The 27,001-nt window shown below is 51.8% G+C and overlaps 1 protein-coding gene across 10 annotated transcripts in view; it reads left to right on the top strand.

Moving 5' to 3' along the window:
- Positions 1-27,001, top strand: part of CTIF (cap binding complex dependent translation initiation factor) — a 285,846-nt gene that overhangs the window by 129,413 nt on the left and 129,432 nt on the right. For all 10 annotated transcript variants that reach the window (XM_048218621.2, XM_026496276.4, XM_048218624.2 and 7 more), the window contains one exon: positions 25,369-25,445. In XM_048218621.2, the coding sequence (XP_048074578.1) occupies positions 25,369-25,445 (77 nt within the window). The remainder of the gene's footprint in view (positions 1-25,368; positions 25,446-27,001) is intronic.

Genomic DNA, 27,001 nt, shown 5'->3' with positions numbered 1-27,001 from the left:
ACGACCCATTGGCCCCGACAGTCCCAAGTGAGCCCCTGCAGGTTAGGGGGGCTCCTTACCCTCCCACCTATGAAAGATGGAAACCTCAGGAGAGCCCCAGGGACTTGCACTTGCACAGGGCCAAAGCCACCACCTGGGGGGGAAGATGTGGGGGCAGCTTGGGTGTTCAGAGATGAATAGAAAGCCCTGGGCTAATCATTCTGTCTCTTTTCTTTGGATCCCGTTGCTGTATGTGGAACAGATTTGCCGGCCCGGTGTGTTGGGTGGAGGCCGGTGTTGAAGGGAGCTTGTCCCTGAGCTCAGAGACTCTGTAGGCTGCAGGCAGTGACCCTGACGCATTCTTGGTGGCAGAAGGAAGCTGGCTTAGGGATAAAACAACAAACACTAACTTCTGCCTACAAAGGGAGTAATCAAAAGTTGCTATTAAATAGACTATAAATAATAACAGTACTGTGATTGCAGGCCTAGCCAAACAGACTATGGGAAGGCCAAACGTTGAGATTGTGTCCGGAAAATAGCCCCGGCCTTTCTCTCTGAGGTTCAGTGTTCTAACTTTTGGAGCAGAGGGGCTGAGGAGACCAGAGCCCTGACCCGGGGACAGGAGAACATGCCCCACCTCTGAACCTCATCATCCCGCTTCCTGTGAAATCGGAGTGAAGCCTGTCCCACCGTCTGGGCCCAGCCCTGTACCCCTCCTTACCCATGTGCTTTATCACTCTCTCTACAGAATTTTCTTATTTTCGTCTTGATGGTTTGAAGAACAAGTTGTGGACATGGTGTCACTTTACCCCTAAATACCTCCATGTGTTTTCCTAAAAACGGGGGCAATTCTCTTACATAATCAGAGTTTCAGGATCAAAATCAGGAAGTCAACATGGATAGAATCCTATTACATAATCTACAGACCTTGTTTCCCTTTTGCCAGTTGTCCGCTAATCGCCTAGCTAAAGAAAAGGTTGTTTGGTTGTGTTTTCAGATTGAGGACTCAGGAGAAAGTCACACTGGGCTTTTTATTGTCATGTCTCATTAGGCTCCTCTATCTTGCTGTCTTTCGTGATCTTGACATTTTTTTGGAGAGGACAGATGGGTTATTTTGTAGACTGTCCATTGAGTTGGGTTTGTTTGATGTCTCCTCGTGATTAAATATATGTGTTTTTGAAAGGAATGCCACAGAAGGGGCATGGTATCCTCAGGCAGGATATCAGGAGGCACAAGATGTTGATTTGGTGACTGTGACGTGGACCACTATGTTCCCCTTTTTAATTAAGAACCATCTTGCAGGGGCGCCTGGGTGGCACAGCAGTTAAGCGTCTGCCTTCGGCTCAGGGCGTGATCCCGGTGTTCTGGGATCGAGCCCCACATCAGGCTCCTCCGCTATGAGCCTGCTTCTTCCTCTCCCACTCCCCCTGCTTGTGTTCCCTCTCTCGCTGGCTGTCTCTCTCTCTGTCAAATAAAAAAAATAAAAAAATAAAAGAACCATCTTGCAGGGAGATATTTGAGACAGTGTCAATATACTGTTTCTGATAATACTTTTACCCACTCGCTTTAGCATTCATTGATCATTCTTGCCTGAAATAGCATCATGGTTGTTGGCAAATGGTGACTTTTCTAATTCCATCTATGTATTTTAGTTGACTTTCTACTGTAAGGAAGATCATTCCTTTCTCTTATTTGTTTATTTATTTGCATGTCTTATAGATTTTTACATTTCTACTGGTTAGAATCCATGACTATTTGATGTCTAACGGTTGCAGATTTGACAAACGGGAGCCCCTCAGATCACTTCTGTGCATTTCAGAAATGCCCTGAATGATTATTCTGTGAATACTTCCTCACTTGCTGGCACAAAAAGTGGTTCCGGGTTTATTGGGTATTTTCTCTGCCCAGCCCTGGGATCCATTATCCATGGAACACAGTTACTTCTTAGTGGACAGTTTTTAGAAACCCAGATCTGGGTGCTAGGTGTGCTCACTGCGACGGAATCCCCTGTCTTTTGATTCATTTCTCTCTCCCTTTTTCTGAGTCCCCAGATCAGAGCTTCTTTAGAAAATAAAATCTCTTGCCTGGAGTGGGGATGGAAGGATATTGCATGGCTGTGTGGGATGGGGAAAGACACTGGGGGAGTCCGTATCCAGACTCTTCTGCCTTTTGCGGTCCCTGGTTCCTCCAGGCTCTGAGCTCCCTGGGGGTTTGGTCCGTTTCTTGCCCGTGGTCCCCTCTGCTGAGTTACCCACCACTCCACTCACTTTCTGTCTTCCCTAACTTGAACTTGGTGGAAATCTCTTTTCTCATTCTCTGTGTTTTTGTAGGTTTACAGCCCTTTTTTTTTTTTTTATTAATTAGAGAGGAAATTTTGAAATAAGTGCATATAGTCAATCTACTGTGTGAGTCAGAAGTCCAGTTGGTTGGATTTAAGTCATTAGGGAAAGAGGGAGATCGCTGAAGGGGACACTGAGCTTCACATACTCGTCGGTAACAGCCGTGGGAGCGGGTATTTGTGTCTGGGAATAGAGGAATGAAGTGACCTGTCCTCTGAGTCTATGCAGGAGAACCGGTAGGTGGCAGAGGCCCTGGGCGTGTAGTCATGGGGATCAGAATATAAAGGGGGGCAGCAGGATGTACCTGAATATGCCAATAAATAGATTCTTTCCCTTCCTGTTGTTCAAAGAACTCTGGGAGGGACACACACACACACACACACACCCCAACTGTCTGAGGTGCCTGAGAAAATCTGCTTGGATTCAGACCTTACGGAGAGGCTTACTCCCCCCTGAGAGCCAAGAGTCATCAGGGTAGATGCGCTCCATGAGGACCCAAGGATAAGTCTCTATTGCCCAGCCATGCAGGATTCCAGCCACACCCTGTCACCCCGTCCATGGCCTAGTGGGAAAGACTTTCCTCCAGCAAGTCTCCAGGGTCCCTGGGAGCAAGGCTCTTGTCCAGCACCACACCTGGGCCAAGGTTGGACACATGGTGGGAGCTTAGGAAGTCACAAACCATAGATAGTTGGTAAATGTCAGAGCAAATGTGTGAGCCCGCTGTGCCAAGGAGGGGAGCAAAGCAGCCTCTTACCCAGAAAACCTGCAGGTCCTCTGGTCATTGCTGGGCTCTTTCCTTCTACAGCTGCCTGAGTCTCTCCCCTTTGGCATTACTAAGAAACCTGACCCCCACCCACCCCCAGTGGTAGATTGGCTCCAGAAGCCCTCACATAAAGTACAAGCTGTCCCTGCCTTTTGCCAATTCGCATTTCAACAATCCACACATTCTGCAGTTCCTGAAAACCATTTATGTAGAACTTCTGGTAGCTTTAATCTCCTTACTTGGGAGTTCCTGCTCATTTCTGGAAATGGTGAAATAAGCAAGTATGCCCTTAAGGGCAGGCAGGCTAGTTGTGCTGGCATAACTAGCATTGTACCCTAGTGATAAAGGGCAACACCCCAAAGAGCCGACCCCGGTGGATGGCGGGCTATTCTGTGTGCTGTTCCCGTCTCGGGGACACGGAGCCCTGAAGGGCAGGGACTCTCGGTATATCCGATGACCTGGAAGCGCTCCGTTTCCAGCTGATCACTGGCAGGGATCCGTTCTGTGGACAGGTTGTCACGTCGGGCCCCCGTGTGCAGGATAAAGCTGGGGCGTGCTTGGAATGGGGCTGGTGGCGGGGGGGAGGGTCAGATATGGGCAGGCCCAGGAGTAGGGGCCACCGAGAATGAGTACTGAGACGCACACAGAGAACACAAGCCACTTGGCTACCTCAGCCTGGTGCCCGTGGCAAGGAGCAGCCAGCGTCCGTCAGTGGGGCAAGAGTTGAAATCTGTCCCTGGGCATCCAACTTGGAGACCAGCTAGTCAACATTCTAAGGCCTGAGGAAAGCATTCTGAACATGTCTTGCTCCCCAAGGAAACAAAGGTCCTCCACGGGGAGGGGCCGCACCCAAGGGCACGCAGCCCACCCAGCGGCAGATTTGGGGCCCTGGATCCACAGGTCAGTGCTCCCCCACACACACCCTGCAGTTTCATTTGGGAAGAATTCACATGATTGGTCCTCGTAGAAGACTCACAGGGTATCTGTCTAATAATTCAGTCTGGAATTTCACGAGGGATCCGATTCAATAGGTATATTTGAAAAGGCTTCATCACTAAACTGCACACAAAACATTCTGTAGAAAGGAAATTAGAAATGCCAACTGCAGCTGGCCGTGTATCTCCTACACCCAGCAAGGCCATCGGAGTGACCGACAGCAGCCCTGATCCCACGCGGCGCTCCCTGAGACCCACTGCTCAGCCCTGCTGGGTCCAGGGCACAGAGAGACGGAGGGCCGGCCACAAGGATGCAGTGAACCGGGCCTTTGTAAACACTCTGGAGGAGAAAGATTTATTGCCGTGACATCTCAACGTCCCATGTCACATCCCCACATTGGTCCCTGTTCTAAATACTGAGCCATCGGGCCAGCGTGTGAGTCCTTTTTCAGCCCCTAAAGAAGTAGGAAGTGTTCTGGTACATGGACCAGCCTGCCACTAATTTGTGCAAATTAGAAAGAGAAGCTCCTTCCTCACACTTGACAGCCTCTGCCCCAGATTGTCAAAACCCATTCAAATCCCCGGTGACTGAGGTGAGGACCAACTCCTGGAGTGGCACAGGGCACGTGCAGGACACAGGATGTCCTCCGTTTTAAGCAAACGTCACAAATGGGCTTGAGTTGAATACCTAGGCCGCTAGTTCATGTTAGAGAAGGCCAGGCTTTAAGTTTAGAGTATTTCCAGCTAAAGAGAAGCCCCCTTGGAGATTAATATCTAACAGCCAGACGGCTGAGTAACCCGTTCTATTTCTTCAGGTGGAAGGAGTCACAAGGCCATAGCAGCTTATAGATTATTAGATCTGAAAGAAGCCTTAATGTCATTGAAGGCAGCTCCTTTCATTCTGCAACCGGGAACACTGAGGCCCACACAGACATCCCTGCCCTGAGCACAGGGCTCTGCCCTTCCCCCAGTACGGGGGTGAGGAGCTGAATTCTAGAGGCTGTTGTGAGTCAGAGGTCCTCGTACCCAAGAGACTCCCGCTGTCCAGGAAGGGCTGGATGCTGAGATAATGTGCAGAGAAGAGAAGCTGCTGCCAGATTCCCCAAATTCTTCCAAGCCCTGAGTGAGACCCTAGCGCGTGACCTCATTTACCTGCTCTGGTCACCGATCATGAGCTCAGCACTAGATTCTTCTTACCGCAACGTGAGTCTCGATAATGCGTGCCAGGTGTGGGGGATTCTCATTGTAAGGAATTTATTGCAAAGACCCTCAGCAAAGCTGGCCATGAGAAGCAGCCATTCTGAAAGCAGATCCTTCCTAGTCGTCGCCCATACACCCTACCCAGCCCAGCCAGGGCATAGCGGCTGGTCAGGGGCTGCTCACATGAGGGGCAGTTGTTCCCTCTTCCCACTGTCCCGATGCGTCTGCATGCGCGTGTACAGACACACACACACACATTCTCTCAACATGCTAAAAATGTTGGGAACAATTCATCCTAGTTCTTGACCTATGGCCTCTAGGGCAGCTCGGTGGCTTCTGGATCGTTATTTTGCTTCAAAGAGTACCCTCCAGGTCAAAGCAGAAACATTTGCTTGGCAAGAAAAGAGAATATGTTCCTTTATGTGGCCTTTCCTGGCGGCCAGAAAAGGGACATTATTCCAGCAGCCTGGCGTGTGGTGTGGTCAAGGAAATGCATCATACCCCCTCAGCAAGGTCCTTTCAGGACACCCCAAAGGGCAGCGGCACCAGCGGCTGGCCACGTGGGCCAGGCTGGTCGCTCAGGTTGGGCAACTGGCACAGGATGTCTGTGCCCGGGAAAACCTGATTGGTGGAAGACAGGCAGGCGGACAGACCACGCCCACGCCCGCAGATGAGGACTGGGGAGGAACCGTGCTGGGTCACCGGGGACCCTGGGCAAGGGGACCTCTCTGTCCCACAAAAAGAAAGATGCCCCCAAAGACCTCGGGTTGACTCAGAGTCAGATGTTAGTGACCAAAAAGAACTTGTTCCTTCGGTCCTGCCATTAGCGTGGTGGGGAAACGAAAGCTCTCCTCTGCAAAGCTGAGAGACCTTCTTTCAAGGTCTCTGGAGTGAGGCATCGTGTCCCCCCTCTCATTCCTTGCTGCGTCTTAGAGTTGGCTGGGGAGCTCTTTAAAACGATCCGTGCCTGGACCCCACCACCGGCAGATCAGAATCTCTGGGTGATGGGTCCAGGGCATCGGTCACCCTTAAAGCCACCCCAGGTGACTAATGTGCAGCCAGGGCCGAGACCTCCTGTGCTCAGGTCACAGGGGTCTCCCCCATTGCACTATCCTAGGTGTTTGTACCGTAGAAAAGCAAGGGGTTGGCCAGGAATTGATCCAAACTTATAAAGTATTAGTGTAGTGACCTCTGCCTTCTTGATATTAATTACATTCTGCCTGGCTTAATTAAACTCCTTCATTTTCAATCTGTCTTACAAGGATGGACTATTGCTTCAGAACTGGGACTGCATCTTACTTGCCATTTCTCATCCCCAACCCCATCCTTCACCAAAACCAACCTGTTTTGTTCTTATTCATAGACTCTCCTTCTACCCCTCTGCCATTTCCCTGATCCTTACATTGGCCATTGGCATCTCTTGACCATTGGGATAGCTTCTTAACTGCTCTCTCCTGTGCTTACCTTAAATCCCTTGAATCTGTCCTCCACACCACGTATGACACGATCCACAAAGTACACAAATCTAGCTGTTTTACTAATGTGCTGAAGCCTCTCCTGGCTTCCCCATCTCATGTAGGATGTGGCTCCAGCCCTCGAAGGCCTCCCCCATCCAGCCCCTGCTCTCCTTTCAGCTTTGGATCCCACATTTTCCCTATCGTGTCCCCTGTGTAACAGCCACAGCGACTCCTTGTGGGGCCCTGAATACAACAGGGCCAGGCCTCCATCTTTGGCTGGCATGGGATTGGCAATGGCGAGAAGACCACGAGCAGGTAGTGAACCCACTCACGGTAGCTCTTTTTCTTCTCCCTCTCCTCATATCTAGAGTAGGGATGGTGAAATCTACCCCCTACCTGCCACGGTCTCAGGAGGAGAATCTAGCGAGATGATTGTTGAGGAAGTCCTTGGACAACCGTGGGACGCTAGTCAAATCTAGGAGCTTTGGCAGTTCAGGGGGCCCGCTGGAAGTCATTCGCACGGAACACTGTGCACGTGCTGGTGAGCAGGGCAGGCACGTTGGTGGCGACACCGGCTTCTTCCCTTAGTGTTTTCATAAAGGGAATCGGGTGAAGGAAATGTCTTGAAAGAGACAATCTTCCTAAACTCCCTGAAATAACTTCAGTGGAAACAATTGTGGTACCGTCCACTGCACAGTTATTGTTCCAATCTACCGCAACATGGGAAAAATCTCCCGGCACTTCCAACTCAACTGGGAATCAACTTGACTTCCAGAGGCCTGGAAACAAAGGGATTGTGCTCAAGGGCTGCCCTGGGTCTTCATGGCCTACTGGAGCTGAGGACAATCCCAGGGCTTGCGTACAGTTTAGCTTTTCCTCTCCACTTCCCTTGGGGAGTCATGTTTGCTAGAGACCTTTGTATTTTCCCATAGATAACTTTTGGGGGTCATGACCAAAAGACTTTATTACAACAATACTCGAGATTCTAGATTTCCTTCCAGTCAGTTCTATAAGCACAGTCTTGCAGACTTGAGGCCTCAGAATGCTCTCTTGTCCACACCCACCAAATGGAATTAGAATAGAATAGAATAGAATAGAATAGAATAGAATAGAATTCCCTCCTTTGAAAGGGCTTCCTTGGTGCTCTATTCTTCTAACTTCTCAAAGGCTTTATCTCCCAGACCTGGTTAGAGCCTTCCATCTGGTCATCCTGTCTCCCTGCTGCTTCTCATACTAATCTGTCCTCTTCAAAGAAACTGTCCGAGCACCTTTGCCCTGTCTCTTCTCCTGTCACGTCCCTCCTTGACCCAAGAGGCAACATGCAGCTCCCCACGGGCCCATGAGACAAAACCAGGAGCCCTCTGCAGGGCATCCGTAGTCCCTGGAATCTTTCTTCATGACCCCATCTATTCTGATCACCCACCACCTCTTACTTGCTGCCTCCACTTGACCAAACCAACCTGATTTTCCTGTCATTTTATCCTTTTAAAAAACTCGAGCTTGTTTTTTTTTTTTTTTTTTTTAAGATTTTATTTATTTATTTGACAGAGATAGAGACAGCCAGCGAGACAGGGAACACAAGCAGGGGGAGTGGGAGAGGAAGAAGCAGGCTCCCAGCAGAGGAGCCTGACGTGGGGCTCGATCCCATAACGCCGGGACCACGCCCTGAGCCGAAGGCAGACGCTTAACCGCTATGCCACCCAGGCGCCCCTAAAAAACTCGAGCTTGTTAAATGTGGAACTAAGTGTGATTTAATTTTCTTCTGTAAAAAACACATTTTGACCTCTTCCTGCTGGCTCACCATTCCAGAAGACCAGTCTCCTCTTGCCCCTGTATGTGGAGTCCTCCCTACCATCTCTCTGCCTCTAATTCTCCTGTCCCTTAGCATCTCTCCTGTCTCCCTTCCTCCAAGAAGTGTTCCCTGATTACTGTGCTGGGACGTTCTAGAGCCTTCTCTTTCTCAGAACATGGTACCATAGCCGGCACTTCTGGCACTTGAGTGAGCATGCAGGTAGCATGCCTATCCAAGTCCTGTGCAGATTCCGACTCAGTAGAACAGGGCTAGGGCCTCAGTTCCTGCATTCCTCACGAGCGCTCAGGTGATGCTGACGATGCTGCTCCCTGGACCCCATTCGAGTAGCAGGATCTTGTAACCATGGTTCCCAGATTTTGTTGCACATTGGAATCACCTGAGAATTTTCAGAGACCCATGCCAGTCTTCCACCCTTAGACATTCTGATTTTATTGGCATAGGGTCCAACACAGGCACTGAGATTTTTTAAACCTTCCCAGATAATCGCAGCATGCAGTCAGGTGTTACATCCTGTAGTGTGAATATAGCTGAGCCTATTACGTATTTCATCCGTGCTTACCTTGTCTCCCTGCCTTAGACAACAGTCCCTTTTAAGACAGGACTTGGTCACTTTTTTTTTTTTTTTAATGAGGCTTGATCGATTGACTGATGATTGACTACTAGGCTGTTTGCCACGTTTTTGATGATAAACCAATGTTAATAGAGCGCATATTGCCAATGGGGAACCATACTCGATGTCAAGAGGGAAACAAAGGAGGAGGTCTTGGATTTTGCCAGAGCGTGGTGGAATCTCCACAGTGCCAGCCTTGGCTGAGGGGGACTGCCTGTGTGGACGGTTTCAAGGGCTGTGGACAGGTTTCCTCCTTACCCCCACCCCTGAGGGGGAAAAAAACCAAGAATACCTCCCTGGTTCACTAGTTCCCAAGACACTACCACTATTTTTTTTTCCTTTTGATCTGAGGCTGTGGTTCTCAACTTGACCAGCCTTTAGAATCACCTAAAGAGCTTTCCACTGCCTGGGTGCAGGGGGAGCAGCAGGCAGAAGGAGAAGCAGGCTCCCCACTGAGCAGAGAGCCTGATGTGGGGCTCAATCCCAGAACCCTGGGATCATGACCCAAGCTGAAGGCAGATGCTTAACCGACTGAGCCACCCAGGCGTCCCTATCTGGCTTTTTATAGAAAAAGTTTGCCAGCTCCTTTCCTGGAGGGTTGCCCCAGCACATACTCCCTAGCTGCAATTTATGTATCAATACACATGCTCGGAATTTTTTAAACCACTTCTTTGTGTAATTTTTTAGTTACTTTTAAAACAGACCAGAATGTCCTGATAGATGTCTGAGAATAAGTCCTGGTTAGCATAAGGTATGGCTCTCACTCAGCCTCAGGGTGCAAGCTGCCATCCTCTGGCCCCAAGCAGCCTCATTGGGTTACCCCCATGTGCTGTGCACATGTCACCATCGTCCTTATGGGCTGCAGGGTGGGGAGACTGGGAGCCGCCACATCAAAATCTGATAGATGGTAGGGGGTTGGAAAGGCTGCCCAGGGACGATGGAATCAGGAGAAGGGCTGCAGGCAGCAAAGGCTCTGCAGATGGAGAAAGGTGGCAGGGATGAGCACTGTGCTTGACTTGACCAGCGCGGGAGGGCAGCCAGGAAGTGCCTGAAGCCCGTGCTTCAAAGTCCTGTGTCCAGGCTCTCGTGTTCCCCTCCATTCCTTCTTGAGCCACCACTGTGCCCCTGAAAGTAGGTCAGATCGCTGTCTGCTACAGAGACATGGAGGGAAATAGATACCAACTAGGTCATCATAGCTGCTGGTGGCTGGTGAGCTGGCCGAGACCAATGGCTGCCCGATTGAAGACAACCCATAAAGACTCTTTTATGTGGCGGGGAATCCTTAATGGCCACATCCACACAACAAAAGGTCAGCCCTGCTTTCTGGGAATGGAACAAGTAATTGAATTTCTGAAATGGTACATTTCTGTAGTCAGAGAGAGGTACAGCCCGGGTCCTTAAAGTATACCCTTAAAAAATGAATAAGTTGGAGGCAATGATTTCTTTTACCAAAGATATTTGCAATAGGACTTAGAATTTCCTCCTCTAGTGAAAACACAGTTGCATGTAGGAAGTCTGCACACACGCAGCTTTGAGGGCATTCATCTCTATGTACTGATGTCCTGTCTTTCTTCCTCGTTGGAAACCTTCACCAACATCGGACCATGTTCCTTATACTTTTCAATTTTGACAACACCCGGGTCAGGGTCCGTTATTTTCCCATGGTGCTCATCATATGAATATTTGCCTGCAGCTTAGCTGTTAGTGATTGAACTTGGAAGCAGGGAAAGGTACCCCAGCATAGATCACATGTAGCAGCCCTGGGAATGTATGCTTTGGGCACTGTCAACCGTCAGTCCAGGGGAAATCATGAGTGGGCTAACCCTTTACATGGCCCTTTGTAAACCGTGCTTATCATTCGTTCATTCGTTTTTTCATTCCGTCAACAAACATTGTGGCATACCTGCTATGTGCAGTCACCAGGCACAGTGCATTGTGATGGAAACCGGGGGTCCATTGCCCGAGATGCAACCCCACCGAGTTCCCGATCAGTGCGTGCTGTGGTTGGCGCCGGGTCTCCAGTCTGCCACTCTCCTGGGCACTGTCTGTGGTTCCATCCGGAGCCAGAGTTCACGTCCCCGCTCTACCACGCGTTGCTTTAGTTCTGCTATTTAACCGAATCCATCCTCCCTTTCCTCTTCAGTCGAGGACGGATAATGAGAGTACCTCCCTCTCAGGGTCGTTGTGAGGTTTAAATGAGTTGATGCATGTAGAACTCTTCGCTCCACACCTGCTCAGTAAGTGATAGACGTGGCTGTTACCCTTACCGTCGCTCACAATCCTTGCAGACATAATTTAGTTCCTTCTATGGTAAGGAGACCTTTTGAATACCTTCCAGGGAAACGGAATTGCTCACTCAGTGGCGGGGAGTGTATTTACAGGGCAGGACTGCAGGGGAAGGAAAGCCTTTGCAGGCTAGCTTCCCCCCATTGTTGGGCTGGCTCATCCACGTGGGACTCAGCTCAGGGATGCCCTAGCCTCACCTTGTCATCTTCTTTGTCATCTTCTGGCCACCCGAGGTGGCCTAGGAGGTGGCCAAGAGAAGCTACTGCAAGCAGACAGGGAGCGTACAGGCGGGTGTTTCCACGTGTACGAGCTGCCTCCCATGCGTGTCTCCCTTCCACCTCTTCCCCAACTGTCAGTGTCCTTGGTCACGTGGAAGAGTCTCACTGAGCATGTGCAACATGTGAGATGCTGTTTTGGAGGTCAGACTTTGACAGGGAAGGCAGGACTCTGAGGGGTCTCCTGGCCTTTGTGGTCCCAGCTATGACCTGGAATTCAACTCCCTCCCCCACCCCAAGTGCGTCACACCAAGCAAAGAGCACAGATCCAGGGCAGAGAGCAGGGCTGAATGCTGTTCTGGAATCAATGACCATAACCCAGGAGGGGTCATTGAGTGGGACCTTCCTATGGGTGCCTGACTCTCGGTCACAATTTGGGCCAGCCCACCTTCAAACTGCCTGGTGGAGGAGAAGCCTTGTTTTGAGTCCCTGAGGAGACCATGCCTACCTCCTTGGACCCTGCAGCCCATTCATCCCTCTGCCCAGCAGGGTGAACTCCTGGTATCACCTTCCTGGCTTCTATTCCTTGCGTAACTTCTCCAGAATTCCTCCCCCTGGTGGGTACTGACCTCCTGTCAGCCTGTCTGGCCTCGGCTCTGTAGACCGAGGGTACTCTTGGACCCTTCTCTCGGCGGGCTGGTCTGGGCACGAGCACCTCCCCATTTGAGTTGAGTAAACACGTATCCAAAGACTGGCCATGGTGTGTTCCCATGTGTCCTTTCATTTGACTTCCAGCACCTCATTTAATCCTCACAATAGAAGGAATGCTTAAGTTCTCCATTTTAGAGCAGAGGAGACCATGGCCCGGAGAAGGGAAGGGAGCAGACCTACTGCCTGACCCGGCCGGCCTCTGGCCTTGCATGTAGGGCAGGCTTGGCAGAAGTGGGACGCTTGTTACAAACTAAGGAGCCTGTGGAGTCGAGTGGTAGGCACCAAACATCCACAGTGTCATTGTCACCGTGGAGGCCAGCGAATGGCCACCTTGGTTCTCGGAGAGCTTACAGTCCAACCAAAGACTGGGGGATCCGGGTCGTCATACCTTTTGCATTTAACTGGAGGAGAATTGCAATTTCAGATACAGATTGAGGGCTGAGGGAGCCGTGGAGCATTCTAACTGCTTACAGCACAGGAGACATACACGGTTAAGGGCCGTAGTCTGTAGGCCCTGGGTCACGTGTGAATGCCGCCGGTCCACAGTGGGTAGAATGGGCGTGGCTCAACTCTGGTCCATCTAGGGCCATCAGTCATCTTAACTTTTCGTCCAACAAGGACGTATGGAGGACTCTGCGGTATCTAAGGCACCGGGGGGGGGGGCACGCAGAAGTGAAGGAAACACGGCCCCTGAGCTCCAGAGAGTTTGTAGTGTGGTTGGAGAGACAAGCTTAGAAGCAACTATTTAATCCGTTCAGATACCAGGATGGGGTGCTAAGAAGTTTGTCCAATGTGCTATGTGACCAAAGGGGTCAATTCTCATGCAAACTAGGATTGGTTTTTTTATGGGCATGGGCATATTTATGCCAATGGCAAAGTCTGAACTGTATTTCAGGGGTGAACAGAAGTGGGGAAGATGTGGCAGGCAGAGGGAAAGCCTGGTTCCAGAATGTGTGTGCAAGGGTGGGGTGGCAGGCACATGGGGCGGGGAGGAGTGGGCACCCCTTACAGATCTGGAGAACAGTCCGCTTCCAACCCCAGGGCAGGAACGCGGGTCTCCTGGCCCCTGGCCCAGTGCGCCTTCTGATACATTTCCATACATAGAAGCTTAAAGCCAGTTCTCAGGACCAGCAGTGGGGGGTACAGATGGGGAGGTGGGGGACAGTGATTAAAGCTTTTCCTTCAGGTAGGCTCCTGATCTGACAGAGGAGCAAGGGCAGTGAGAACCCAAAGAATTGTTTCCTCCACGGAAGTGGTTTGGTTGGAAAGCCTGTGGTTCTGCCAAGAATCCTGGCCATGCCCTTAAATCCTGGCCTTCAAGTCAGCCGCGCAGCCCTGCGGCCCCGAAGCTGATCCCGTGGGCCCCGCTTGTGCACGCTGACCTTCCTGGTTATGCTGGGGGTGCTCGGAGCCTGGAGCTGAATGGCTCTGCACTCTTGAAGGTCAGCACTGTGGGAGACGTTGCCTTCTCAAAAAGGAAGGGAGGGAGGGAGGGGGGAACTCAGCCCTGAAAACCTCATGGATCAAGGGACAGCAAGTGCACCAGCTTTCCCTTCTGTTCCGGCAGCTGGGCGATCGGCAGACAGGGATTGCCCTTCTGAGATCTCCCGTCGCAGGGGGCAGCCTGACTGCAGTCTGAGCTCGGGGAGGGCCTGGCGGTTGGCACAGGAGACATTCTGGTATGTTCCGGGGAGGCGACTTCAGTGTTAGAAGCTGCTGGCAGCTGAGGGCTGAATGCTTACAGGTCTGTGGCTGCTCACCAAACCAACGGCATTGTTTGGGTCAGTGACCCAAGGAGGGTAGCACAGTGGCCCAGGATTTGGAGGGAGGGTCAGTGAGAAAACAATAAAAAAAAAAAAAAAAAGACAAAAACTTGCATTTGCTTCAAAAATAAAACCAAACAAAAACTGATTGTGGCTTGATTAAATGCATGAGCAAGAAGGGAAAGGGTGTGGATTACACAAGTACTTGCCTTTCACACCCGGGAGGGATGGATCGCTGCTGAGGTCCATGGCTTAGGCCAACGCAGGTAAGCCAGAGGTCTTCCCACTGGTCCTTGGCAAAATGAGAAAAATGCTAAGTTCACAGTTTCCTTGGGGGTTGGGGTCAGGTGAAAATGATCACATTTGTGCAGAATTATTCTTGAAAAACCCCTAAATGGCCCATGAAGTTGAGAATACTTGGAGTACGTACCTTGGGTGATATTATGTACATACAAATGTATACCGTGTGGTCTGCTATGAAGAGGGCATAAGCCCCGTAGAGTATTTTCATTTTATTTCTAAATACATGTAGGTGAACTCGAGCAAGGTAGGCAAGCACCTGCCTGAGACTCTGTGTAAAGGGCCTTGTATAGGATAGTGTAGTGCTTTGTACAGAGCTGGGGCCGATCTGTGTCAAGGACCACCTTTTATGTAAAGTCCTGTCCTTTGTGAAATGAAGGTCATAGTAGATGGGACATCCTCAGGCAGAGTGAAAGGTAACAATTCCCCATTTAAGTTTCAGTTTTACTGGTCTATGAAATTCAAGAGGCCGGGAACTACTAATCTAAGCCCTACTACTTTATTTAAGTTAAAGAAACTCTGAAGCTTTGTATGTTGAGGACTAAACAGAAGGAGAGTCAACTCTTTCATTTTTTTCTCCTGTTAGAGAATGCTGGTCTCAGGCTTGACTCTAAGTCTGTCCACCTGGTCATTCTGGTTGGGCACCAATGTCACTTTCTTAGAGAGGCCTTTTCTGATCCTCCCATCAAAAACGTTGCCCTCTTCTCCATTTTCATTGTTTCTTTTTGTTCCAGTGTCTCTCTTTAAATTACCTTCTTCTTTTTAGCTGCATTCTGTTGGCTATCCCCTTCCCCTCCTGGGATGGAAACCCTGATCGGTGGTTCAGTCCGCGTTGCGTTTGGGGCACCTCCATTGAGTGTCACAGGGGTGAATGAAAGCCCGGGTGGTTCCTGAAGGAGGAAGCACATTTTGGCCTCTTGCCTCCAGCGCCAATGCCAACGCTACCCCTGCAGGGGCTCAGTCCCTCCGCACTCTCTCCCTGCGCTCCTTGTTTGGCATGGCCTGGCCTCTTCAATGGCCCGCGAGCTGCCTGCTGCCCACCGCCCTGGCCAGGCTGATCTGACTCAGTGTCTCACTCAGCACTTCTCTTGCATTGGGGTGGATGTTGACTGTCTACACGGAGGAGGCTGAGCCTGCAGCAAGCTGCACTTCCGTCCCCTGAGAATGTTCTGGACACAGCCAGGGAGCTCAGGAAGCAGTCGGTGGGGGGACCCAGGGGCCACATTCTAGGATGGCATCCCGGGGGTTTGAGCTCCTGCTTCCCAGCAGGTTCATGGGGAACATGGGTGGAAACACTGAGGAGGTCTCAGGGGTGCAGGGCTTTCCTGGCACAGGGGTTTGGGGTGCAGATGGGGGCATTTCACAGACTGTGCCGAAGAAAAGAAGAGGGTGGGGGGGGTCTCAGCATTACTGCTAGAGGTCCCTCCACACGGCCCGCAGGTACCCTCACACTTACTGATCCCTGACCTTTGCCATTTTGTATAATGAGCTGCACCAGAGTACATTCAGGAGAAACAAGAGCAAAGCCTGCTTCCTAGTAACCTGCGCCAAGGCCGCCATCTTTCTTAGTCTGCTTCCGGTAACTCAGAGGGTAGCCTCAGGCACCCCTTCCTCCAGGCAGTCCTTGCTCCTGGGGTGTCCCCCCATGCGACTTCCCACTGTGTGGCGCCATAAAGTCATTGGTGTATCTGTTCTCCCCTGTGGCCCGTGGACTTCTTGGGGACACAGGCAGAGTCTCATTTCTCTGCATCTGTGGCACACAGTGTGGTCACAGAACACAGCGGCCATCTCTGAGTGTTTGCAGAGTCTGGCTTTTTTTCCAGAATCTGTTGTTCCTTCTGTTCCCAGAATGGCCTTTGAACCTCCCCAAGGACAAGTCACCGTTCACACACGTGCCTACCTCTCAGACACTGTCCCTGCCCCACAGAGGCCAGAGCACAAGTACCACTTTGTCTCCCGTTGAGCTTGCTGTATGGAGTTTTTGAGGATTGGGGTCTTATCTGGGTCAGGAACACGCCCCTGAGCTAGGGACCAGAACTTGGGCCATGTGTGTTTAAGCTTGCCCAGGCAATTTTCCTAGAAGCTGCAGAGCATGCACTGTGTCATTTCCCACGGCCATGTGTACCGTTCCATTTGTTGTGTATCTTCCAGCCTTTGATCTGCAGTGGCTTGAAGGTGGTGGCTTTTTCAGTTTGTCAGGGCTCCTGAGGCCCTCAGTAACTGTCCCTCATCAGGTGAATGGAGAGCACCTGCCTGCCCCAGTTGCAACCTCTCGTGGCTGCCGCCGTGTCAGTGAGCCCCGGGAACACCACTGTGCATCCAGGACCTTGCCTGGACTCACTTGCACAATGGAAGGCTGACAATGGTCATTGAAAATCCAGCCCCTTTTCATGGGTTCCTTTACATTTTACACCATAGAATGCAAAAAGAGTGTTTTAACATTGTTCTGTTGTTTCTTAGTTTCTGTTCATGTTCTCACCCATGAATTGTCAAGCAAATGCCATTTGTATTTGCAATCGCCCAGGGGATTCTTCCTGACATGGTTACCAGTGGGAAGGGGCGGAGATGGTCATGTTTGCTTTCCATGTCATCTTCATTCTCTGCCAGAAGGAGAAGGGAGAGGGCTCCAGGTGTGGCAACAGAGCCAGGACCCAGGTTGTGTGATGACATGTGTGATTTATCAGTGAGGACTCTTTTGGCATTTAGGGTGAGAAACCCAACTTGCAAGAAAAGGGAGGGGTGGGCTTTATTGGCTTAGTGCATCCGAGGAAGGCTTGCCCATGGCAGTGAGCTAATCTCTGGAATTGCACTACCGTGCCGCACAGACCCCCAGATTATGAGGAAGGTCATGGGCTCACCCCGAAAACTGTCACAGGCAAAATGTTCACGTGCAATTCAGGGGGGGGGTCACAGAGAGCCTAAGCTCAGCTCCTCCTCTAGAAGAATGTCCAGTTCTCGTGGAGCCAACATCCATAGGCTATGGAGGACAGACCTTTTCGGAGTGGGTGGAGTCTAGGTTCACGTTCCAGGGTGTGAGTGGAACTATAGGCAGGGGGGTGCGTGCCGGTGGCTTGGCCTCTGGATCGCGTCCCTGTCTACTTTTATCTGTGTTTTTTACGTGGGGACTCCAGCTAAAGTCTTGTTTTTTTTTTTTTTAAGTCTTTGCTGATTAAAAAAAATAAAAAATAAAAAAATAAAAAAATTTAAACACAGGGGAGCCTGTCTGCCCCTCACCTTTCTTTCTAAAACAGGTCAGCCTCTCTGAATAGCTGTGCAGCCTAGAGATTCCAGGAATTTTAGAAACATTACCTGTTTATTTCACTGGACGTGACCCACACATCCTGCCCACGTGCCCACAGCGAGACCTTGGTAGGATAACTTCTTAGAAGCTTTGAAAAAACATGACCCCCCACAGGAGGAAGGCTCTGCTATTGAGACGAGCTCATTGTCAGGGAACTGTACTTGGTATTTTTATGGCCCATTAAGTTGCCAAGTGCTATGGCTGCTTTGTACTGTTCACCCTTGAGATATCTTCCCAAGTTGGGCTGGAGCTGGGGGAGCCTAGGGAGTCCCGAGCTGGCTTGGCCAGAGGGTTTGTCCTGCCTCTGCAGGGCTCCAGCTCCCTGGGCTTGCCCAGTGGGCACAGCAGAACCAACATCCGGTCTTTCTTCTGCCAGACTATTGAGAGGGCCCTCCACCTGAATCATCTGGAATCTTCTGGAGAGAAGGAACCATTAGTTCCTGTATACGTTATAGCATTCTTGTGAGTGACAGGAGCCTGGTAGGGCCAATCAATATGCAAGCTCGTGAAGAGGAGGGGGATCGTGGTTTCCAAGAGGCCACGGTGGAGAGTCAATATCCAGGTATCATGGGGGCAGACAGGTGTGTCACTGGAAAGAGCAGGGCTGGAGCGCAGGGCCTGCCTTGTTAGGAAACTCGTGAAGACGCCTCCCCACATGAAAGTTCCCACTGCTGCCTCACCCGGACCAGGATCCCCAGCCTTCTTTCCAACTCCGGCATTTCATGGCTCCACTGCCTCCCAGTAAAGACCACGCGGCTAGTGCTGTTTTGACCAGATCTTCTGCTATCTGGGGAACCCTTTACACACTAGGAGGAAGACTGCCTTATATTTGCATAACGCTTTCTCCCTCTGCAAAGAGCTGACATGTGAGCAAAAGGTAACAGACATGTGAGACAGTCCTCGGGTCTGGGGTGAGTGGCCATAAGTCAACGGTCACAGGAACATTAGGAAAATCTCTCTGAGGGAAAGTAGGCATGGGTTCCATGAAGCGTGTACATCTTTCCTGCTTCCCTGCGTCTCCTGTCTCCTTGGTCCCTGCAGGGGTGCCGGATGGTAGGGCTGGGCTGGGAGGTGAATGAACCCTGCCTGCTCTAGGGATTGGGGTCTCCCTTCTCAAACAGACCAAAAGCACTGTGAAGGTAGGGGCTGGGCAGAGTCTTAGGCTGTGGGTTTGCTGGGAGGCCAGGAGACCCTAGCACGGAGCCTGGTCCTCCACCACTGAAGCAACATGGCCCTGTGGGTTATGACCCCAAAGGCTCTGGAGTGGAACCAGTGTGCGGTTGGGGGCACTCACCCACCAGGAAGAACCAGATGGACTTAGGACCTCCATGTCAGACAGGGTCCCGGAGGACCACACTGAAAGGAGCAAGGTGCTGATGCAGAGAAAGCACATGGGGGAGGCCATCAGGCCAGCCTCGTGCTGTGGGCCTGCATCTGGAGCTGTGGTATGGGGTCTGGGTGGGAGGGCCAGGAGTGTATTAGTGTTCTAGGACCACCATAACAGAGTACCGCTAACCGGGTGACTTAAAGAACAGACATTTATTGTCCCACCGTTCTGGAGCTAGAAGCCTGGAATGGAGGGGTCCGTAGGGCCAGTCCTCCTTCTGAAGGCTCTGGGGAAGAGTCCTTTCTTGCCACCAGCTTCTGGTGGCTGCCAGAAGTCCTTGGTGTTCTTGGCTCAAGTTGCATCGGTCCAACACTGCCTGCACCTTCACGTGGCCTTCTCCCTCTGTGTCTCCTGTTTCTCTGTAGCCAAAGTTCCTTCATCTTCTAAGGACACCAGTCATTGGATTTAGGGCCCACTCTCATCCAGTATGAACCCATCTTCACGTGATCATACCTGCCAAGACCCTATTTCAAATAAGGTCATGTTCACAGCTCTGCAGGGTTAGGACTCCAACTAATCTTTTTGAGGCACAGAATTCTACCTGTTCCAGGGGGTGAAGAGGACGATAGAGATGGCACCCAGCCAGGCACTGGTCAGGAGCACCAGCGCTGGCCCTCAGAATATCTTGGTGCTTCCCTGTCCGCCCACAGCGCCGAGCACATCTGCACACACTGCTGTGGCGCTAGTGTCATTGGCCAGCAGGTGGAGGTTGTCGCACACCTTCCTGTCTTCTCGTGAGCCCCTATCAAACTCCTTAGGACTCAGCCCAGATTCCACGCCATGGGCGAAGGCTTCCCTGACCCTTCTCCCAAGCAGGGTCCTCATTTCTTCTTCCGGGCTGCCAGAGGCGTCTGTTCAATGTCTCCCGTGGCCCATGGTCCATCAGCTTACTCATTTGTGTTCCCCTGACCTCCAGGGCTGGAACTGGGTCTGTTCATTCTGATATTCTCCATCTGAGGCACCTGGTACAGGGCAGGCCTTCAGTGCTGGCTGAGTGAGAAAGGACCACGGATGGACATACGGGTGGGTGGGTAGACGGGGTTGGAGGTCGAGTAACAGAAGTCTTCCCTGACCACCCCCACCCCCGCCCCCACTGCGCGTATCCCCTTGCCGGGCCTGTTCTGCTCCAGGGTATTTTTGTCAATTGTCACAGCATCTGCTTATCTGACTGTTGTCCCTCTGCTTTCACTAGAACACACGCTCTATGCAAACAAGCATTTTTCCTATTTCTTTTTTATTACTGTATGCACAGTGCCTAAAAGGGCCATTTGTATAGGCTAGGTGGGTGGAAGAGTGAGTGGATTGTAGGATGGGTGGGGGGCGGGGAGCCTGTAGCCTAGCGGAAGTGTGTTACTGTGATCACAGACTCAGCGGGTCTCAGAGCCGTCCGGGCGGCCATCGGCACGCGTGCCCTCCCTTACTGCACCTTCACCCCAGACCCAAGATTTGTCTGTTTATACTGGCATCTCAGGACAAGGCCCTTGCACTCTCAGCCTGGGGCCCACAGCTCTGCTGGGCTTGCCTTTAATCCCTCGGAATTACTGCCCTGGGTTGTGAGTATCAGCCTTGGCCTGCCCTGGAATGGGCGGACTTTACATAACGTGTTTCTGCAACCGGAGCGATCAGGCACTGCCTTGCCGAGCTGCGTCTTACACCATTGCTGACCTCCGAGTCAGGGGGGTGTGTGTGTGTGTTTCACGTGTGTTCTGCCAGTGTGGCATGCGGAAGGAGTATTATCTTCCCTCTGTCCCTGGAGAGGCTTGGTTTATATAATCTACTTGTCTCCCAGGCCCATTTATTGAACAAAAGCGGTCAGAGGTTAGACGAGAGGGGCTGCAGCCAGGTCTCCAAGTGACAGGAAGAAGGGTTCTCAGGCAGAGAGTGGAAGAAGAGCAGGCAGGGCGGGGGGTGGTCCAGCATATTGCTACCGAGGGTCACGTGGCAGAAGACGGCCGAGACCCACCAAGCAGCTGGTAAACCAGAAGGCCAGTGCTCTCATTTATGGGGGTGGGGGAGCTCTCACACCTGGACCAACATTACCTGGACTGACATCCATATGGGCCCCTTTCAAAGCATAGAGTGGAAGAATTTGTTGAATAAAGAATTACAGCAAAGGCCACTCTGCTCTTAAAGGATAATTCTGACAAGCCTGGTAAATATCCCATTCTCCACTTGAGGGATAGATTCTAAAAAGCAGGGAGGGATCTCTGGTCTAAAGCCAAAGGACCATCTCCCCTGGCCAGGCCTGGAGATACCAATTCATGCTCCCTTCCAGATCCCTCATTTCGGTGCCTCTTGCCTAGGACGTGCCGCCCTTTGCAGCCCTATCTCATGTAAAACGTTTTAGGGCAGCTGCATCCTGGAGAGTAATTGAGTGAGAGAGGAACATTTTCCATTGTGGCTGGATCTTCTTTTTTCTTTCCTTTAACACTTGCTGTCCCCTCTACCCAGAATATACTGCCCCCAGATTTTCTTCCAACCTTTTTAAATTGAGATATGATTTACAAATCATGAAACTCACCCTTTTAAAGCATACGGTTAGTTGGTTTTTTAGTATATTCACAAGGTCATACAACCATCACCACTATCTAACTCCAGAATATTTCCATCACCCAAAAAGAAACCCAGTACTCATTAGCAGTCACTCGCCTTCCTCCCTCTCCCTAGGCCCTGACCACCACTCATCTACTTTCTGTCTACAGATTTGCCTCTTCTGGACATTTCGTAAAAACGAAATTGTACAATATGTGGTCTTTGGTAACTGGCTTCTTTCCCTGAGTGTGATGTTTTTAAGGTTCATCCACGTTGTCACATGTATCAGAACTTCCTTCCTTTTAGGGGTGCCTGGGTGGCTCAGTTGGTTAAGCGGCTGACTCTTGGTTTCAGCTCAGGGTCATGTGATCAAGCCCCACATCAGGCTCTATGCTCAGCAGGGAGTCTGCTTGAGGATTCTCTCTCTCCCTCTCCCGCTGCCCCTCCCCACCACTCTCTCTCGTTCTCGCTCGCTCTCTCTCTTTCAAATAAATAAATCTTTAAAAAAAAGTAAAAAAGAACTTCCTTCCTTCTGTGGCCATATAATATTCCATTGAATGGACATACCACATTTTGCTCATCGAGTCGTCAGTTAGTGGACATTCGGGGTGTTTCCAGCTGTGGCTACTATGAATAATGCTGCCATGAACTTTCATGGACAAGCCTTACCTCTGAGTAAAGAACTTCTACCAACCCAGATCAGCAGCTAGCCTGACTGCAGGTGTGTGACTAAGCACAAATTTTCTCGCTTTCTTCTACTGGCCTCATCTTTGCCCCTGTTGACACCCCGTTACCCTTGTCTTGGAAGGAGTGTGGGCAGCATCTTGAGTTGTATGTGTCACTTGGTGCCGACCACCCGCTTGAGAAACAAAGTGGCTGATGGCAGAGGGCCCTCCAGTGAAGCTTGCATAAGTAGTGTCCCCTGTCTTATTCAGGAGCACCTGAAAGTCCTGTGTAATTGATTTATTCATTCATTCACCCAGATGCCACCCATTATTCACTCATTCATTTATTCACCCAGATGCCTATAGCCTGGGGTTCCAGGTGGTCTTGGGGGTGGGACCTGTCCTCCATCGCCCTGGCCTGGATTGCTCCTGGAGAGGGAGGGCCTCAGAAGTACAAGACTTGGTTCCATCACCGTCACCCTCGTCACTTTTGTACTTGATTTCTGGCCTCCCGCCAGGGTCTGCCAGCCTCAGGCCAAAGAGGGCACAGGCAGAACGTCCCCTCCTGCTCCAGCTCTGCCCCTGGGTCACCAGGCCCTCTGCTAATCCTTCTGCCTTCCCTGACCTGAGCTTCCCGCACCCTCCTCCCACCTGCAGACCACCTCAGCCAGACCCTGTGCCAGGACTGGGGGCTCCACGAGGAGAGGGACCAGCTCAGCCTCGCTGCTTTGGGCCCACCCAGCCCTGAGCGGAGTGTCAGGATGATGGGGAAGATGATGAAGGTGAGGGTGACGGAGGTACCCCTGGAGGGACTTACAGAGGTTTACTACATACCAGGCACAGGGCTACATTCTTTACATGCTTATCGACTCAGCTAACCCACACCAGGGCCCAAGGAGGCTGATGCCGTTATTACAGATGTGGAAACCGAGTGCTGTCAAGGTGAGGTTAGCTATCAAAGTCACATGATCATTAAAGGAAGAGCCAGGGGCTGAGCGTGCACAGTTCAGCAGCAGAGCCCATGCTTCGACTGCTGTGCACACATATATATTTATTTGGGGGGAGTCAGATGGACACAGAGGCCACAGCAATGGCTTCATTAGAAGCCCGGGGTGGCTGCCAGGTCCTCTGGGCCACACTGAGTTTGGTGGAGAGCTAGGACTCCAACTGAGCCTGAGTCCCCAGGGCAGCTGCCTCGCACTGTGGTGTGTGGAGGAGGAGGGCAGGATGCAGGGCAGAGCCCCGGACTCCAAAGCCCAGACAAAGGAGGCTGCACGTCCTGGGCTGGTGGAAGGCGCAGTGTTGCGGACAGCTCCGTCTGCCCGGCCTCACGGTGAGAGCCCAGAGTCCAATCCAGGCCGCCAGCTTGAGAAGGAGCCTCAGCTTCCTTCCATTGTCTGCGTGGGGCACACCCAGTGTGTTCCTGCGGTGACCCGAGGCCGGGAGGGAGGGAAGGGGCCAGCCCGGAGCTGGGTCAGGATGGGAGAGGGGAAATGAGAGGGGAAGACGTGGTGTTTTTCCTTGTTTGTGTTTTGTATTAAAGAAAAGCAAATAATATCCTTTGAGAAAACCATTAAACAAAGCACATCCTAAGACTGCCGAGGCCCATTGTGGCTGCCTGGAGCCCGGAATTCATTCATGCCTTTTTGGCCAGATTGTTGGCGGCAAGAGGCAGAGTAGGAGGGAGGGAGTGTTATGACAATAAATGTTGAAATGTGTCATTCCCTCCCTGGACTCCATAGGAGGCTAGGCCCTGCATCCATCATGCCAGAGTCTCTGTGTCCCCCTGAGCCTATTGCCTGTTGCACTCCGACAGCCCCACCCTGGGAAGCTCCTTGAGGCTGGCCAGAGCCGTCAACATCCACCCAACCTTGGTTGGGGGCTAAGCCCTGAGAAGGCAGCCCAGTGCAGCCCTCCACTGTGGAGCCTGAAACCAGACGGCTGCTACCATAGAGGATCTGGGCCTCAGTCTCCCTGTCTATAAAGTGGGGGGGGGGGCTTCTAAATGGACTCTCACTGACCACTCTCCAGCACACTGGGCCCTGTCACTCCCTCTCACCCTATGCTTGCGCAGGGCCTCGTGGGTGACGTGCGGCGGGGCGGGGGGGGTCACACTCAGGCTATAGTCTGCATCAGGACCTGTATACTGGTATCACCCCCTCTTCCCAGCCCTCCAGGCCTGGGTCCCCTCAAGCACCCCCAGCCCACCCACCCCAACAGGCTGCCCACGATGTGATGACAGTGTTCTCTCCCATGTCCCACCAGAACACACTTTTTTGCTGGGAGGAGGCGATGGTTAAGAACAGAGCTGGCATTAGCCCAGCTTCGGGAGATAATTCTGCCTGGGGCCTGGCATTGGCAGGATCAGCCCCATGTTGTAAGTAGAGGGTCTGTCTCCAAGCTTAACATAGATATATAGTTGTTCCAATGACAATATACGAAAGATCATTCTTAGGATTCTCCCCAGTTTAAAGTTTAAAAAAAGCATTGAACTATGTCATGTTTCCTGTAAAGACTCCCCAGGAGTGTGAGGAATGAGGGTCTTAGCACAAAATCACACAGGCCATCCTGGACCAGGGCGAGGCAGCCGGGGTCCTAGCACACTGTGTCTGCTCAAGGCTTGGAGCTTGCAAGGGGCTGCATCTCTTTGGTCCCCGCAACAGCCCGGAGAAGATACTGGCATTCCCACTGTATCAGGAAGCTTAGAGAAGTCATGAGTGTTCAAAAAGTGACTTGTCCTTGATCCTGCAGCCATGAATCCGGGATCTGGTCCCACCTCCATTACTAATTCTCTGTGAGACCTTGAACGGGTTCATTCACCCCTCTGGCCCTGAGTGTCGTCATCTGGAATTTGAGTGGATATGACACATTCTAAGGTCCCCTTTGTGTCCCTACCGTTCTTTGGTTTTGTAATTCCAGCATCATTGCCTGGTGGGAAGCGGATTAACTCACATTTTCCATTTTTCGGTCTGGATTTGGTGGTCAGAGTCTGGTCTTTCCAAACCCCCAGTTTCTTTTGGTCACAGACGTTATCATCAATAGTTACGTGCAAGAAGGTCTTTGCTCTCTTTCCCAAGTTACTCACGCTCCCCCTTCCTCCCACACCACACAGGGCTACCACCCGATGCCCCACGAAGTGGAGATCGCCCACACGAAGAAGTTGTTCCGGCGGAGGAGAAATGACCGGAGGTAGGAGAGACTCCGTCGAGAGCTTTGGGTTTTCTGTCCTTGGCCAGTCATCTGTGGCTCCGTCAGTTGTGGCCTACATCTTGCTTTCCCCGGGGACCTGCTGTTACCTATGAGATGAAGCGGTGGGGTCAGGTACCACTTGGGTAGCAGGAGCCCTGCTTCTCGGGGCTGGCCCAGGGAACGGATCCCTTCAGGACAGGCTGCAGCTTCCGCAGCTCAGGAAGAGGAAGGCTCTTTCCGCTTGCAGCAAGGACAGCGGTCCTCAAGGGATGAGGTCCCAGCTGACATGTGTTTTGAGACATGGCCTCCAGGAGGCTCCGGAGCTCGCAATTCCAAGGGTATGTGTGTCTCCTGCTCTTCCCTAGTCACTGCGAGTCGTTCCTGGCCATGCTTGGCTCTGCGGTGACAGGCGACACGCATATCAGCCACTGCACGTGCCCCTGCTGTCCGGTGCCTGCAGGAACTCACTTAAACTAGAGCAGAACCCAGGGTCTCCCCAGAGTTCAGCTTGCTGGGTGATAGCAAGGGGATAGAAAGGTGCCCCGAGGCAGCCCGGGACGCATGAGAGCTGAGGCTGGGCTTCCCAGCAAGACATGCCTTCGTTCCCTTGGAGCCTTTCTTGCATGGAAAGGTCTTCCTGGTATATTTCAAGTGGCAAACTCCAGGTACAAAGCCGTGTTTATAGTCTGTGGACATTTGTAATAAAGCAGGGTTAGAGTGTATTTTTCGTTTGAATACGCATCAACTGTTTCTGGTTAGAAATTTAAAAAAAAGGAAGAGGGGAGGAGGCAGGAAAGAAGGAAAGAGGATAAAGGCTCCTGCCCAACGAATTAAAATGAGACATGTGCCTCGATAGGGAATTTCTTAGATCAAAGTGATGGCCTGTGGTTTTACTTTTAATGAACAGAGAGTAGTCTCAGAGATCCAAAGGAATAGTCCAGGCGACATCTTGCTCAGAAAGCGGAGGTACTGTTCTCCTGCTACCCCTTTGGAACGAGCGCTGTGACCGACCGGGGTCCCGGAGCCTTCCCTCCACAGGTGGGGCCCCGAACAAGGAGTGTTGGGAGGAGGCCACAGCTCGGGCTGGCTGGAGGATGGGGCACCCAGAACGCCTCGTCATCAGCTGGTGGATTTAGGGGGTTGAGCCCTTCCCAGGGGACAGTAACGATACCGCTAACTAGGAGGAAGGCCGTCCTGGCTTGGAAACCAGAACCACTAGGCACGCTGTGTAGCAGCAGGAAAAGGGGAAAATGAGCCGGGAGAGTTGGACCAAGCCCCAGGCCGGGCTTGACCAAGGTAACATGATTGCTGTGTGCGCCGCTTCTGTGCTGGGCTGCTTCCCAGGGGCTGATTCCTTGTTTCTGGGCTCCTGGTGGAGGGAAGAAGTAGGGAGCACCCCTCTAAAAGGGGAATGGGGTTCTCGGGTGACTGGGGAAGAGTCAGGGAGAGCAGAGGCTGGGTGTCCCTCCTCCCCTGCCCCCCTGGTCCCGAGCCTGTGTCTGGAGGCGTGGGGAGTCCCCAAGCTTCCGAATGAAAAGTCACCCCCTGACCCAGGA

Source organism: Ursus arctos, unplaced genomic scaffold (genome assembly GCF_023065955.2).
Source record: "Ursus arctos isolate Adak ecotype North America unplaced genomic scaffold, UrsArc2.0 scaffold_17, whole genome shotgun sequence".
In the NCBI taxonomy this organism is placed as follows: domain Eukaryota; kingdom Metazoa; phylum Chordata; class Mammalia; order Carnivora; family Ursidae; genus Ursus; species Ursus arctos.
Note: the sequence above shows the minus strand (reverse complement) of the source record. Positions and strands in the feature narration are given on the sequence as shown.